The sequence below is a fragment of the Cydia pomonella genome, chromosome 4 (assembly GCF_033807575.1).
Source record: "Cydia pomonella isolate Wapato2018A chromosome 4, ilCydPomo1, whole genome shotgun sequence".
NCBI lineage: Eukaryota > Metazoa > Arthropoda > Insecta > Lepidoptera > Tortricidae > Cydia > Cydia pomonella.
The window spans coordinates 12,244,111-12,258,121 of record NC_084706.1 but is presented as its reverse complement, the minus strand read 5'-3'; the positions used below and the strand labels follow the sequence as shown (position 1 = coordinate 12,258,121).

Sequence of the window (14,011 nt, the reverse complement as noted above, 5' to 3'; positions counted from 1 at the left end):
GGAGAAGCCTTTTATGTTCCAGATTAAATAATAATTTTGTGAATCGATGTGTGGACTGTAAAATAATGGGATGTTTTTTCTCATACGGAAATTTTGAATTGGAAAGACGGCCTCCCACACGCATTAAGTTGTCGTTATCTAGGAATGGGTTGAATTTTAAAAGCTTACTCTTTTTTGGTAAGTTTTGTTTTTTTGCTAATATATCATAGTCTGAAAATGATTCGCTCTGACTGAGTTTGGTAATCATCTTTAATGAATCACTTAATTCGTCATGATTGAGGTATGTGGACGACGAAGACGTTGCATTTTTGCGGCATTTTGTAATGAAACGCAGAGCATAGGCGAAAGCACGAATGAGCCGCGAGAGATTGGAGAAACGATTGAAGTCTATTAATGGCTCATGATTTAGATTAACGTGCAATGAAACCTCAACGCGGGTTTCAGGCAGGTCATCGCATTGTTTTGTAATAGGATTTGAGGGCCAGTAGGTCACATCTTGTTGTAAGAAACTAGGACCTGACCACCACAAATCTAACGAGTCGATAACGCTTGCATGCAATCCACGGGATATTAAGTCCGCTGGGTTTTGGTCCGTTGGAACATGCCTCCAAGTACAACTGCCGGTAATTTCTAAAATGTCCGACACTCGATTCCGCACAAAGGGCTGCAACCTACTTGGCATCATCTTAAGCCAACCTAGCACTATAGTCGAGTCGGTCCAAAATGTTGTGCTTCTGACCTGAGCTCGAAGTGAAGTCTTGACCTTTTCATACAGATGAGCACTAACGAGAGCTCCACATAATTCAAGTCTAGGCGTAGTCGTAGGTTTAATCGGACTAACTCGACTTTTTGCGATCAATAACCTGACTAACACCTGACCTTCCTTGTCTACACTACGTACGTACACACAAGCGCCGTACGCGCGTTCAGATGCGTCTGAGAAAATGTGTAAATCAAAGGCTACGTGGGAGTGGCAAATTACATGACGAGGGACTCTAATATCATTCAGTGCCGGCAATCCTTCCAAGAGTTCTAGCCATTGTTTGGTGATCTCTGGAGACAGTTCTTCTTCCCATGAAATCTTTTGAAGCCACAACCGCTGAAGTAGCATCTTCATAGTGATCACGAATGGAGACAAAAGTCCTAACGGATCGAAGATCTGAGCAATGACTGAGAGCATATCGCGTTTGGTATTTCCTTTGGGAACTAGATTTCCTATTGGAAAATACAGCTCATCAGACTCGGGGTGCCAGCCTAAGCCTAAAGTTTTGCTGGGCTCATTTGATCCGATATTTAAATCCACAGAGGATTGAGAGAGTTCACGTAGAAGGCGAGGCTCATTTGACCTCCATTTGCGCAGGTTCATTCCCGCTGAAGAAAGTGCGTGAGTCACTTTATGACGAATATCTTCCACCTCAGTAAGCTTATCTCCTCCGGTCAGCAGGTCGTCTACATAAAAATCGTGAACGATGACTTCTTTGACTTTCTCATCGTCACAATCCAGGCCTATTTGCTTCAGACACCTGGTAGCCAGGAAGGGAGCACTGGCTGTCCCATAGGAGACAGTATTGAGCTCGTGCACTAATAGTGGCTTGGTCTCTGAGCTGCGCCAGAGAATTTTTTGAAGGTGGCGGTCGTCAGGATGCACCCATATCTGACGGTACATTTTCTCCACGTCCGAAGAAATAATGTACCGATGCTGCCTGAATCTAATAAGAATAGACAGAAGGTCGTCTTGCACAGTGGGTCCGACCATCTGAATGTCATTCAGACTGACACCTGAGGTAGACGGGCTACTGGCATGGAATACAACACGGAGCTTTGTCGTGGAGCTTTCACGCAAAATTCCATGGTGGGGGATTATGTAACCCTTTTCTTCCCTTGAGACCTGCTTACCTTGCGACATGTGACCCAAACTTTCATACTCTGCCATGAAATCAGTATATAAAGCTTTAAATGAGGGCTTGGTTTTAATTCTACGTTCTAATGACAGCATGCAATACTTTGCGCGTTTAAATGAATTGCCTAAGACACTTTCGTTTTGTTTTAAAGGAAGCCTGACACAGAATCGTCCGTCGGCTAGCCGCGTAGCATTTTCAACGAAGTGTTCTTCGCACTTTTTCTCCTCAGGTGAATAATGAGACGACTTATGGCTAACCTCTTCAAGTTGCCAAAACCGCGTTAATTGGGTTTGGATGTCGTCATTACATTTTAAATCATTATTACCTGTGTGCGAGAGACCAGAAGCAAAGAAGCACTGCATACTGGAAGGCAGATGGTCGGTAATTGCCCGACCAGCAACCAAAAAGCCAAAGCGAGTTTCGCAGAGCATGGGCAGTCCGGTACCTAGTCTGATGATCTGAGGCTGTGTAGGAAACGAGTCCCAAAAAACTTCAGATCCTAATATTATATCGACAGGTGCAGGTTTATAAAAGTTTGGATCGGCCAAACAAATGTCGCTAGGGATCTTAAGATCCGTCAAATCAATTTGACGACATGGGACGTCATCAGTAAGAGATGGCAGAACGAAGCAATTTACTGTTACTGAATATGTGTCATTTAAAGATTTAATAGGAAGAAGACACATTTCTCCTATTTTAGTAGTCTGTTTATTTATACCAAGAACAGATGTGTTAATTTGATTCATTGGTAAATTTAATTTGTCACAGAAATTCTGAGATATTAGACATGCAAAACTACCATTGTCTAACATGGCGCGAGCGACATGCTCTTTGTTGTTGCTATCGTAAACCTTTACTAATGCAGTCGCAAGCATACCATGTTTACTTTGTCGCGAATTTGAAACCATTTGAGCCGATAATGTCTGTACAGAGGCGGGCGAGGAATCATATGAAACATTACCTAAACCAGAATGAGATGCGACGGGCGCGGCAGGTGATAATTGATTACCAGGAAAAATCGATTTATTATTTTTAGTTGCATTATCCTCCTCGCCGCGGCCGGACGCGCAGTCACCGCTCGATCTAGATTTGCAATCGGTAACATGAACTAACGTGTTATGTTTTCGCTTACATAACTTGCATCCCGGCTTTTTGCAATGATTAGCATAATGGCCACCGCGTAAACAATTATAGCAAACCTTTAAACTAGGTAACAATTCCAATCGCGCAGCGTTACTAAGGGCGAGAAACTGTAAACAACTAGGTAAATAATGATCACCGCTGCATTTAGGGCACTTAGCGACAGTATTCTGTTTCGAATCTTGTACGGACATGGTTTTCAGTTTTGGAGTGTTTTTGTGCGAAGTGTTAATTCGACCGGCAGTGTTATTTGCAGACAGTTCCAACGTTTCTAATAAATCAGAACGATTTCTCATGAATGTTAAAAACGCTTCTAGAGTAATTGGCTTATCTTTATCTAAGCGGCCTTTGTATTCTTCCCATTCCCGATACGACTTAGCGTCTAACTTATGTGATACAATGTAAATAAGTAATGTGTCCCATTGTTTTACGGGTTCGCCGAGTGATTCTAAGGCAAGCAAGTTTTTGTTTAATTGGTCGATCATACGTTTTAACGCAAATGAAGACTCCTTGGTAATTGTTTCGATGTTAAAGATTGCTGAAACATGATTTTGTAGCAATAAACGCTTGTTATCGAAACGATCACACAGAAGTTTCCATGCAGTTTGGTAATTTTTAGAACAAAATTCGACCGAAATAACAACCACTGCTGCGGAACCCTCCAATGACGATCTCAAATAGTGAAACTTATTTATCTCGTCAATTTCATCATTGGAATGAATTAAGCTTAGGAATGTATCGTGAAACTCGAGCCAGTTTTCATAAGAGCCTGAAAATTTTGGCAATTGTATGACGGGAAGTTTAACTAGCTTATGATTGCTAGCACTGGAAATACTTGCACGTTCGTTACCCAGGTCTTCTTGCTTTTTGTGGAATGAATTTAAAATATCTTGTGCTTTAGCAATTGCACTGAAGTACTGGGTTTCGAACTCAGTTCGCTCAGATAACTGAATGTCAATGCTTGTCGCTAAACATTCTTACTTTAACTGCACTTCATCGTACTCACTAAATAACGTTTCCATTCTATTGACTCTTAACTGCAACTCATTGGCGGCAACAGAGGTAAGTGATGTACTTTCCAAAGAATTCATGTAGTTTGAAAAGTTAGTTAGGCGGCCCTTGTAGCTGCCACGTTTTTTGATTAAATCCTTTTCTTCGGTCATTTTGAGAGGCGTGTGTTGTCAACTGGAATGTTATACAATGCAAGATTAACTTAAATGTATACGCAATATATGAATGTACAGTTGTTGCCTAAGGTTTTTTAAAGTTAACAGTTATTTTATTTTATTTGCTTCGTTTAAGTTTTAACACAAATAATCGTATATAAATTGAATGTTTCGTAACAATTATTTATAACATTCGTGATGAAAGCTAACCTATTGTTTTATTTAACACCTACTTATGTCTAATCGTCGAGTTAAATAATGATTTACTAACTTCACAGTTCGTAGATTTATTAGTTAATTAAAGCCTAAGCAAATATCAGTGAATAACTAATACAGATTAACTAATTACGAAATGAAATTAAAGTGAAGTAGCAATCTGACGTGACAAAAGTTAACCTCTCGGTTAGGTACGTGGTTAAGTTAAACAATTAAAATGATACTAACCGTATTAAATCGTATCCTTATACTTAATTACTACCTGTATAACGAGTGATGGGTGAAAATTAAGAACACTGGAGGCTTAACTCTGTCTTCAAGTCCAGCAATCCCACATGAACACGATCTCAGAAACCTCCTTTCCAAAGTCAGCTTGATCTCTTGTTCTTGTCGGACGAATTTCTTAATTTTTTCACTCGTCAGCTCCGTTTAATATATAGTCTGGATAATTGACTGTAAATCTTCAATCCGGTTCGTTCCAGGACCATGTTGTGGAGTATTACAGGAGTAAAAATTAAAAACGGCTTTCTATCTTAGCACACGTGTAATGTCGAATGTGACACATACAGAGAGAGCAATAAATTATAAACGCCTGACAGTTTGTCAGAGCAATCGCCATTAGGATGGGAGTTAATATAATTTTAACACTAAGAATGGTGCTAGTTCAGTGGTGTCACTCGCGAATTCGGACCAACCGTGATTTTTTTGTATCTGTTTTTTTTTTATATTATTTTAGTATTTTTTTTTTGTAATTCGACATTAAGAGACATTATGCTAGAGATGCAACGAATAGTAGCCCGGCCGAATACCTAATAACGAATTTCCGGCGAAGCCATCGGCCGAATAGCCGAATATTCGGCTAGAAGTTTTCCCTAAAATGAAGTATATTCGAATTCGAACGAGCGCGTGCGTGCGCTGTGCAAGTTGCAACTTGTTTCTTGCTGTAGGCAGTCTTTGACAGAAATGGCGCTTATTCTGCACGCAGCGAATATTGAATTGTTGACATTGCGGTGCGTTAGTTTCATCGTGTATGTAAAAAATTTATTCTTCTCATGTTTCGTACTATCTATGAATAAAAAGGTAGTATTACCATTATCTACGTGTTAATATGGCCGAATAGTGAAAGTATGGCCGAATAGGCCAGATACCGAATAGTGGCCAAATATCCGTTGCATCTCTACTTTACACATCTCTAAGTAATCGTAATAATTTAGTTTGCTTTGATTTTTTCAGTTAATTGTATTTTATAATTGTTGATATGCTTTTTTTTTTTGCTTCTATGTAAATTGCATGTTGACGTGTAAAAGTGCCCTTGTGGCCTATTTGCTGAATAAATTATGAAGTTGCAACTAATCGCGCGCGTGATGCGAACTTATCAACCAATCGTGTTGTTGCGTTAGACTGCGCGATTCGCTTGAATTCGTATGCGTGATACCGCTGTACTGACCCCATTCTTATTGCCCTTAAGGCCCGTCTTTAGATATATGTCAACGGAGAGCTGCAACCCGCAGTCTGCGCAGGTGGAAACTCTGAACACGTTTACGACATTATCAGTGGTGACGAGTCTTAGACATATGCCTACGATCCGGATTCTAAACAGCAGTCGACTGTTTGGGTGTTCCAAGATGAGCCAAAATCGACCAAAGTAATACGCTCCCAGAGCACTTCAAAAAAAATGGTCGCAACGTTTGTAGCGAAAAGTGGCCACGTTGCCAGCACCATGCTAGAGGATCGTAAAACGGTCAATGCTGACTGGTATACCAATGTTTGTTTACCAGAAGTTATCAGCGAGTTCCGAAAAAACAACCCCAGACGTCGTGTAGTACTGCACCACGATAATGCGAGCTCGCACACCGCCAGGCAGACAATTCAGTTTTTAATCTTTTGAACGCCACGCCTATCACACGCGGCGCGTAATCGGGAACCTTGTCGGTACGCATGAAGGTTGATATTGGGCTGTAGCCGCGCGCGTCATATGACGTCTTTAGCGGTCAAAAGGTTAAGCCCCAATGACTTCTTCAGTTTTCTTAAAATCAAGGAACGACTTCGTGGTCAACGGTACCGAACGCTTGAAGAAGCGGTTGCGGCATACAAAACGGTCATTTTGGAGACCCCGACTTCGGACTTTAATAAGTGTTTCGAAAACTGGTTCGATCGAATGAAAAAGTGTGATTACTTTAAAAAACAATAAATGCCAATTAACACTTATATTGTCTTTAGTTTTACCAAACGACTGAACTTAAAAGGCAGCCCTCGTATCTTAATGTTGGCCATTATTTACGGATTTTTAAGGCATCATAGAAGGTTTATGATATGTGTGTAGATAAACAAACAGATAACACGGGAAACTCGTGAAACACGGCGCTCGCAAACGTCAGTTGTGAGCTTATTCTCTATAACAGTCAAACGCACGCTTCGAGCGCGCACTTCGACGCTGACGTCAACCGTCATACATTTGTTTTAACCAAAGGTGATCAACGAAAGCGTCCTGCGTGCACGCTCGTAACGTGTTCTGTGGCCTTCAAGCTATGGTTGGTCGGCTGCAGGTGGGGCTGATCGAGGCGGGCTCGGACGAGCGGCCGGCGCGCGCGCTGGGCTCGGGGCTGGCGGGCGGCGTGTACGCGCTGGGCTGGGGCGCCGCCCGTCTGTACGCGGCCGCGCGCCAGGAGCTCAGGGCCTACTGCCAGGAGCGCCCAGACGAACGTAAGCACTGCTAGTGACGCTGATTTGTAGAATAATACTCTTATTTCAAGGACTAAAATATCGATATGGATGAAGGGCCAAAAATATGCACATCATCTTCCTTGAGTTGTCCCGTTTTTTTACTACGGCTCAAAGGAGGCTCGGGTCCACTTGGTAACTAATCCCAAGAATTGGCATAGGCACTAGTTTTTACGACAGCTACTGCCATCTGACCTCCCAACCCTAGTTTCCTTGGGCCTTATTAGGATTAGTCCGGTTCCTTCACCGAAAAGTGACGGGTGACTGCCGAAAGCTGGGGTTAGAACCAGCAACCGTGGATTCAATGTCGCAATGCCGCTAGGCTACCAGCCAAAATATCCACAATTAGTATAATTTATTATTCATGTTCAGGGAATAAGGCCGTGTGTTTGATGGCCCTTTGTCCATGTAAAGATGGTGGCCCTAAAGTCCCTTTTCTACTTCACTTGAATTTTTTATAAGAAAGGCAAGCTAGCGTTCTTAGTAGTAAACGGCCGAAATTTAAAAATGTAGGCGTGTACGTATGGTCTCCCATACAGATTTTGAATTTCCGCCGTTTCTACTGACAAAATAGGCTTTCCAGAGTATTTCATCGAGTAATCCGATCCGTAACCGACTGCTTATGGTTGTGTTGCAGCCGGGACGCCGGTGCCGGTGTCGGTGGAGGGTGCGGCGTGGGGCGTGAGCGCCGTGCGCGTGCGCGGCGGCCTCATGTGTGTCGGCAGCGACGCGGGCGGCGTGGCCGTGCTCCGCGAGCAAGGAGCGCGGCTGCTGGCCGCGACCTTCGTCGGCAGGTGTGTAGAGACGGCCTCATGTGTGTCGGCAGCGACACGGGCGGCGTGGCCGTGCTCCGCGAGCAAGGAGCGCGGCTGCTGGCCGCGACCTTCGTCGGCAGGTGTGTAGAGACGGCCTCATGTGTGTCGGCAGCGACGCGGGCGGCGTGGCCGTGCTCCGCGAGCAAGGAGCGCGGCTGCTGGCCGCGACCTTCGTCGGCAGGTGTGTAGAGACGGCCTCATGTGTGTCGGCAGCGACACGGGCGGCGTGGCCGTGCTCCGCGAGCAAGGAGCGCGGCTGCTGGCCGCGACCTTCGTCGGCAGGTGTGTAGAGACGGCCTCATGTGTGTCGGCAGCGACGCGGGCGGCGTGGCCGTGCTCCGCGAGCAAGGAGCGCCGCTGCTGGTGGCGACCTTCGTCGGCAGGTGTGTAGAGACGGCCTCATGTGTGTCGGCAGCGACGCGGGCGGCGTGGCCGTGCTCCGCGAGCAAGGAGCGCGGCTGCTGGCTGCGACCTTCGTCGGCAGGTGTGTAGAGACGGCCTCATGTGTGTCGGCAGCGACGCGGGCGGCGTGGCCGTGCTCCGCGAGCAAGGAGCGCGGCTGCTGGCTGCGACCTTCGTCGGCAGGTGTGTAGAGACGGCCTCATGTGTGTCGGCAGCGACGCGGGCGGCGTGGCCGTGCTCCGCGAGCAAGGAGCGCGGCTGCTGGCCGCGACCTTCGTCGGCAGGTGTGTAGAGACGGCCTCATGTGTGTCGGCAGCGACACGGGCGGCGTGGCCGTGCTCCGCGAGCAAGGAGCGCGGCTGCTGGCCGCGACCTTCGTCGGCAGGTGTGTAGAGACGGCCTCATGTGTGTCGGCAGCGACGCGGGCGGCGTGGCCGTGCTCCGCGAGCAAGGAGCGCCGCTGCTGGTGGCGACCTTCGTCGGCAGGTGTGTAGAGACGGCCTCATGTGTGTCGGCAGCGACGCGGGCGGCGTGGCCGTGCTCCGCGAGCAAGGAGCGCGGCTGCTGGCTGCGACCTTCGTCGGCAGGTGTGTAGAGACGGCCTCATGTGTGTCGGCAGCGACGCGGGCGGCGTGGCCGTGCTCCGCGAGCAAGGAGCGCGGCTGCTGGCTGCGACCTTCGTCGGCAGGTGTGTAGAGACGGCCTCATGTGTGTCGGCAGCGACGCGGGCGGCGTGGCCGTGCTCCGCGAGCAAGGAGCGCGGCTGCTGGCTGCGACCTTCGTCGGCAGGTGTGTAAAGACTGCCTCATGTGGTTCAATACAATAATGCGTTAAGGGTGCCGTTGCGTTTGCCGAGGTTTTGCAGCGCCTCGGGAATGCTCGCCGAGGCGCGTGTGGATTGCGTTCACACCACCATACGCAAGAGAACAACCTCAGCAGCGCGACGTGTGCGCGCCAGCGGCAGCGCCCTGCTGGCAGCCGTCGCCGACAGGCGTGACGGTCCATTTATGGGACACTGGTTGTCATTGCATGCACCATTGTCCTATAACTGGGCTAAATGAGATGGGCTGGTTAAGTAAGATTTTAAAATTCATTATGGTTGACATTTATTAATCTTGAGCTATTCATTTTTAATGATTATTATTTTTATTGTATTGTAAATTTGCTTTTATTTTAATGTATATAGTATGCCATTGTGTCGTTTATGTGTTTGTCTCAATGTGTTATGGTCTAGAAGCCTGAAATAATAGTATTTTATTTATGTAACTGAAACATAATGAAAGGCATTCAAATACAAGTGTGGTTTAACGTACATCTTTGGTCGGTTCCTCTCTCTCTGTACTTTTATTACAAAAAAAAAATAACTGCCAGTCAAATACACAGTTTTTTAAATAATAATTGACCGAAGCGTAGCGAAGGTCTACGTTTTGACTCGTTCAATCTGCTTTCGTATGTCCGGATGTTCTCCTCTACAGGTCGCAATTCTCTACCGATTCGCGTGAAATTTTGTGACCATATTCTCCGTTCCGTTCCGTTCAGTGACTACACCAGCCAGCAGCTACTGCTGCAAGGACGCAGAGGCGTTGGTCACAAAGGGGAGGGAGGGACGGAGAAGCTCATCGAGCTTGCTCAAATACACGCGCTGGTACGATACAGACCGTCGGTCAGAGGCGTATGCTACGGGACGCCAACAACCTCCGTCCAGACAAACCTGTTCCGAGCTAGAACGTTTATCCGGGCCTACTCGTGGAGTACGTGGAGTTCCATCATCTGCCGCCCCGGCATGCTCAACTGGCCCTCCTGCCCGAGACACCGGTGAGCCAATAATACAGGTGGGGAGTGTGAGGCTCGTGCAGTCATGGATAGGAGTTGACGGGAGTAGAACAACCAGACCGAATACTAGCATCGTGCCCAGTGTAAGGAAGATAGATAAATACTAGTGTAAATAAATACGAAGGGATGTTGACTGCGATTTGAGTTGCGTTCATTGCTCGGAGGTTTATAGAATAGTTGGTTGTAATTCTCACGTGGATTGTTCAATCACTAGTCCCTCGTTCTCGTCCGACTCGGAGTTAGCGTCAATCGGTGCCCTTTCCTAGTTTTCGTAAATTCCTGTTCGGATTAGACCAGTCCGGTTGTTTCTATGTATATTTTTTCCGCTTGTTGTTGTATATCTTCAGCAATAGTGCAAAATTTCGGTTATGTAAATTCTTCTCATATAGGTAATATATATGATGCCTTTTTCTCTTAACTCTGTCCTAAATAGGCCTGAGGCGCGTTGTATATATAAGTCGAATACCTCTGCACGTTATAACACTTGCCACGGCCTCTCATGCAGCCGGAGTGCTGGGAGGATAACTCGGCACGCCAGCATCAATGACGTCATCCGTAGGGCCTTTGTCAGTGCCAAGGTGCCGGCGGTCCTCGAGCCCAACGGCCTGGTCAGGTATGATGGCAAGAGGCCTGACGGAATGACGTTGGTGCCTTGGAGTATGGGACGGCCCCTTGTATGGGATGTTACTTGCGTAGATACCCTGGCACCGTCCCATATTCCAGGCACCAAAGTTGACGCTGGTGCGGCCGCATCCTCTGCTGAAAGTCTCAAGCGTCGCAAATATGTCAACCTCGGCAGTAGTTACATACCGTGGGCCGTGGGGGCCCAGCGCGCGCCGCCTCTATAAGGAGATAGCAAAGCGCCTTATAGAGGCTTCGGGTGACCAGAGGGCTGGCCTGTATTTTGCCCAGCGGATAAGCATTGCTATCCAGAGGGGCAATGCAGCCAGCCTTCTGGGCACCCTACCAAACGGTCTCGACTTGGGATAAGTTTTTAATTTTGTGTTTCATTGTTTTTCCACCCATTTGTGTTGAAATAAATTTTATACGTTTTATTTATTAGTTATAAGTATGTTAAAAATAAGGCGGTCGATTTATTTTTACTTTTAGGTTACTTTGCATTTTTTTTATTGTATGAAGATATTGAAAATATTGCAAATCACAAAATCTTAGTGAGTACAGTACAGAGACCACTAAATCATCTGCAAAAAAGTATTACTATTCTATAATATAATAAAGGGAGCCTTGTGAAGATAAAATCTATTCCACTTTTTTTCTACATACAAAGTAAAGTTGGACCCTATTCGATAATGATGTATTTTTGTCAATTTAGTTTTTATAAATTTTTCTAAACAGTAGAGCCATACATTTATTCACTTTTGAGCTATTATGCTCGCGAGGTCTACAGCTCACAGAGCTACTAGTTTAATTTATTAACGTGTTTTGTTTCAGTAAAATTATACACACCATCGAATGGCATCCACAGCAGACCTCCTTCTCCAACGAGGAGTCTCAGCACAAAAATTTAATCGCAGTGTGCTCACAGGATAAGGCGAATTCGGTCGTTATATTGGAGTTTGTCGATAAAGAAGGTAAATCACTTAAAGGTCTGGGTGCTTGATTGTACATTCGCGATTGCAAGATTGACTGTTATTTTACATTTGCAAATATATTATAAGATTTGGACAATAAGATAGCATTACAAACAATAGTACTATATATTTACACTATCTAATTAATAAAACGCATATGTTCCTAAAAACGATGAAATATTATAGATCGTGTCATTCACGACGACGCGTGCCTTGACTCGTATTGTCATGTTATTAGAGGTTAGATTTGGTAAATTTGCGCGTCACACTGGATGACACGAACTATAATTAATAATAAAATAGTAAAAATATAACAAAATTATGGTTATAAGAGGTCCAAATTTTTACAAATCAATATAATTTTACACTTATTTAAATACAATAATTTTTGGAAGTCGATTGAATCGTTGTTCCCTGTAAATATATGATGGAAATACGAGTATTACTCCTTTTATGTATATGTTAGGTATTTGTGTGCGACTCACAAGCGATATATTTTCTGTCAGAAAACCATCCGAAGTTGATTGAATTCAAGAAGCTCACCGGACACACGAACACGGTCCTGCAACTGGCTTGGAGCCCACATCATGAAATGAAATTGTTGTCGACTTCGCACGATGGCACCGTGAGGGTAAGGCGGCTCTTGTGGCGACGAAAAACTGTTAATTTTAAGCCCGAAGCCGAAGACGAGTCATCACACGTTTTTCATCACACTTGTGAGGCAAAACCAAAATTTCAATCATTCGTCCGCCATATTGTCATTTATGATAGGTTAGGCATCGCAGACACAGACCTATAGGGAGCGTGCATGAACTGTAGGAGGCAGCACAGGAGCTGTCAGATTTTTGGCGCAAAGCGTAAATGTGATGTTTATTGTTCCGATGTAGCCCACAAGATGGCAGAACCTACTACAAGAAAACACTTGACGTGTAAATGTGCCTGTTTATGGTTCCGATTCACACCACAAGATGGCAGACCCTCCAACGCGCACGGTCTTATCCGGCATTCAGCCACGATTGAAAATTGAGTAAAAATATATTAAATGGCTATTAAATTAATCTATTTTTTCACATTTTAGTCTTTTCTAGTATATTTAATTAAATATTTATATATACATACACAATATATATATATACGTCAGTATTTTAAAAGTAAAACTCATTTATTACTTGAAAAAAACATTATGCCCAATAAGGCCACACTGAAAAAAATAGATAGCCGAACTGGTTTTGTAACTTTACTAAATAACTAACCTACGGTTATAAGAAAATAAACTTTGCATAAATTTACAAACTTATTTTGTAGTGTATACCCAGTACCTGAACACTGATAGCCAAACACGGTTTTGTAACATATAACACATAGTTCGCAAGTCCCAATTTTTGTGTAAACAGTAACCAAAATTTTGTTACAGTTATGCAAACATTTCTTTCAGTGCAAGGACGTAATGAAATAAATAAAAAATCCCTTACCGCCCCCATTCCATCTCAGTATGCTGGCATACAAAAACACCATTTACACTTGCTGAAGTGTGATGAAAATGTTTTGTAGCTTGTCCATTATAGTTTCTATCGTCGTTACAACAGAAATTATTATCTTTATCATAATTTCTAACGTCCATCATGTCTTCCCTTTAAAGGGTTACATGTATTATTCGTCGATTTTTGGGTAGTTTCGAGTTGATATTCCTTTCTAAATTACATTAGCATTAAGCATGATGTTTACGGTCAGGTATGGGACGTAGAGGCGGGCACCTGCGTGTCGATATTCGGCGGGCACGGCGGCACGACGCTGGGCGCGGCGTGGGTCGCACAACCCTGCCTCCCGCACCACGTGCTGTCAGGCGGCGCCGACTGCTGCCTGCGGCTGTGGGACACCCGCCGACACCCCGCCGAGGCCTACCGAGGTATGTGCTGTGTACTCGACACAACCCTGCCTCCCGCACCACGTGCTGTCGGGCGGCGCCGACTGCTGCCTGCGGCTGTGGGACACCCGCCGACACCCCGCCGAGGCCTACCGAGGTATGTGCTGTGTACTCGACACAACCCTGCCTCCCGCACCACGTGCTGTCGGGCGGCGCCGACTGCTGCCTGCGGCTGTGGGACACCCGCCGACACCCCGCCGAGGCCTACCGAGGTATGTGCTGTGTACTCGACACAACCCTGCCTCCCGCACCACGTGCTGTCGGGCGGCGCCGACTGCTGCCTGCGGCTGTGGGACACCCG

The 14,011-nt window shown here is 45.4% G+C and overlaps 1 protein-coding gene across 1 annotated transcript in view; it reads left to right on the top strand.

Moving 5' to 3' along the window:
* Positions 1-14,011, top strand: part of LOC133517107 (gem-associated protein 5-like) — a 39,738-nt gene that overhangs the window by 7,717 nt on the left and 18,010 nt on the right. Inside the window, exons 8-12 of the mRNA XM_061850261.1 lie at positions 6,970-7,126; positions 7,782-7,938; positions 11,647-11,786; positions 12,293-12,417; positions 13,518-13,692. Coding sequence (XP_061706245.1) covers positions 6,970-7,126; positions 7,782-7,938; positions 11,647-11,786; positions 12,293-12,417; positions 13,518-13,692 — 754 coding nt within the window. The remainder of the gene's footprint in view (positions 1-6,969; positions 7,127-7,781; positions 7,939-11,646; positions 11,787-12,292; positions 12,418-13,517; positions 13,693-14,011) is intronic.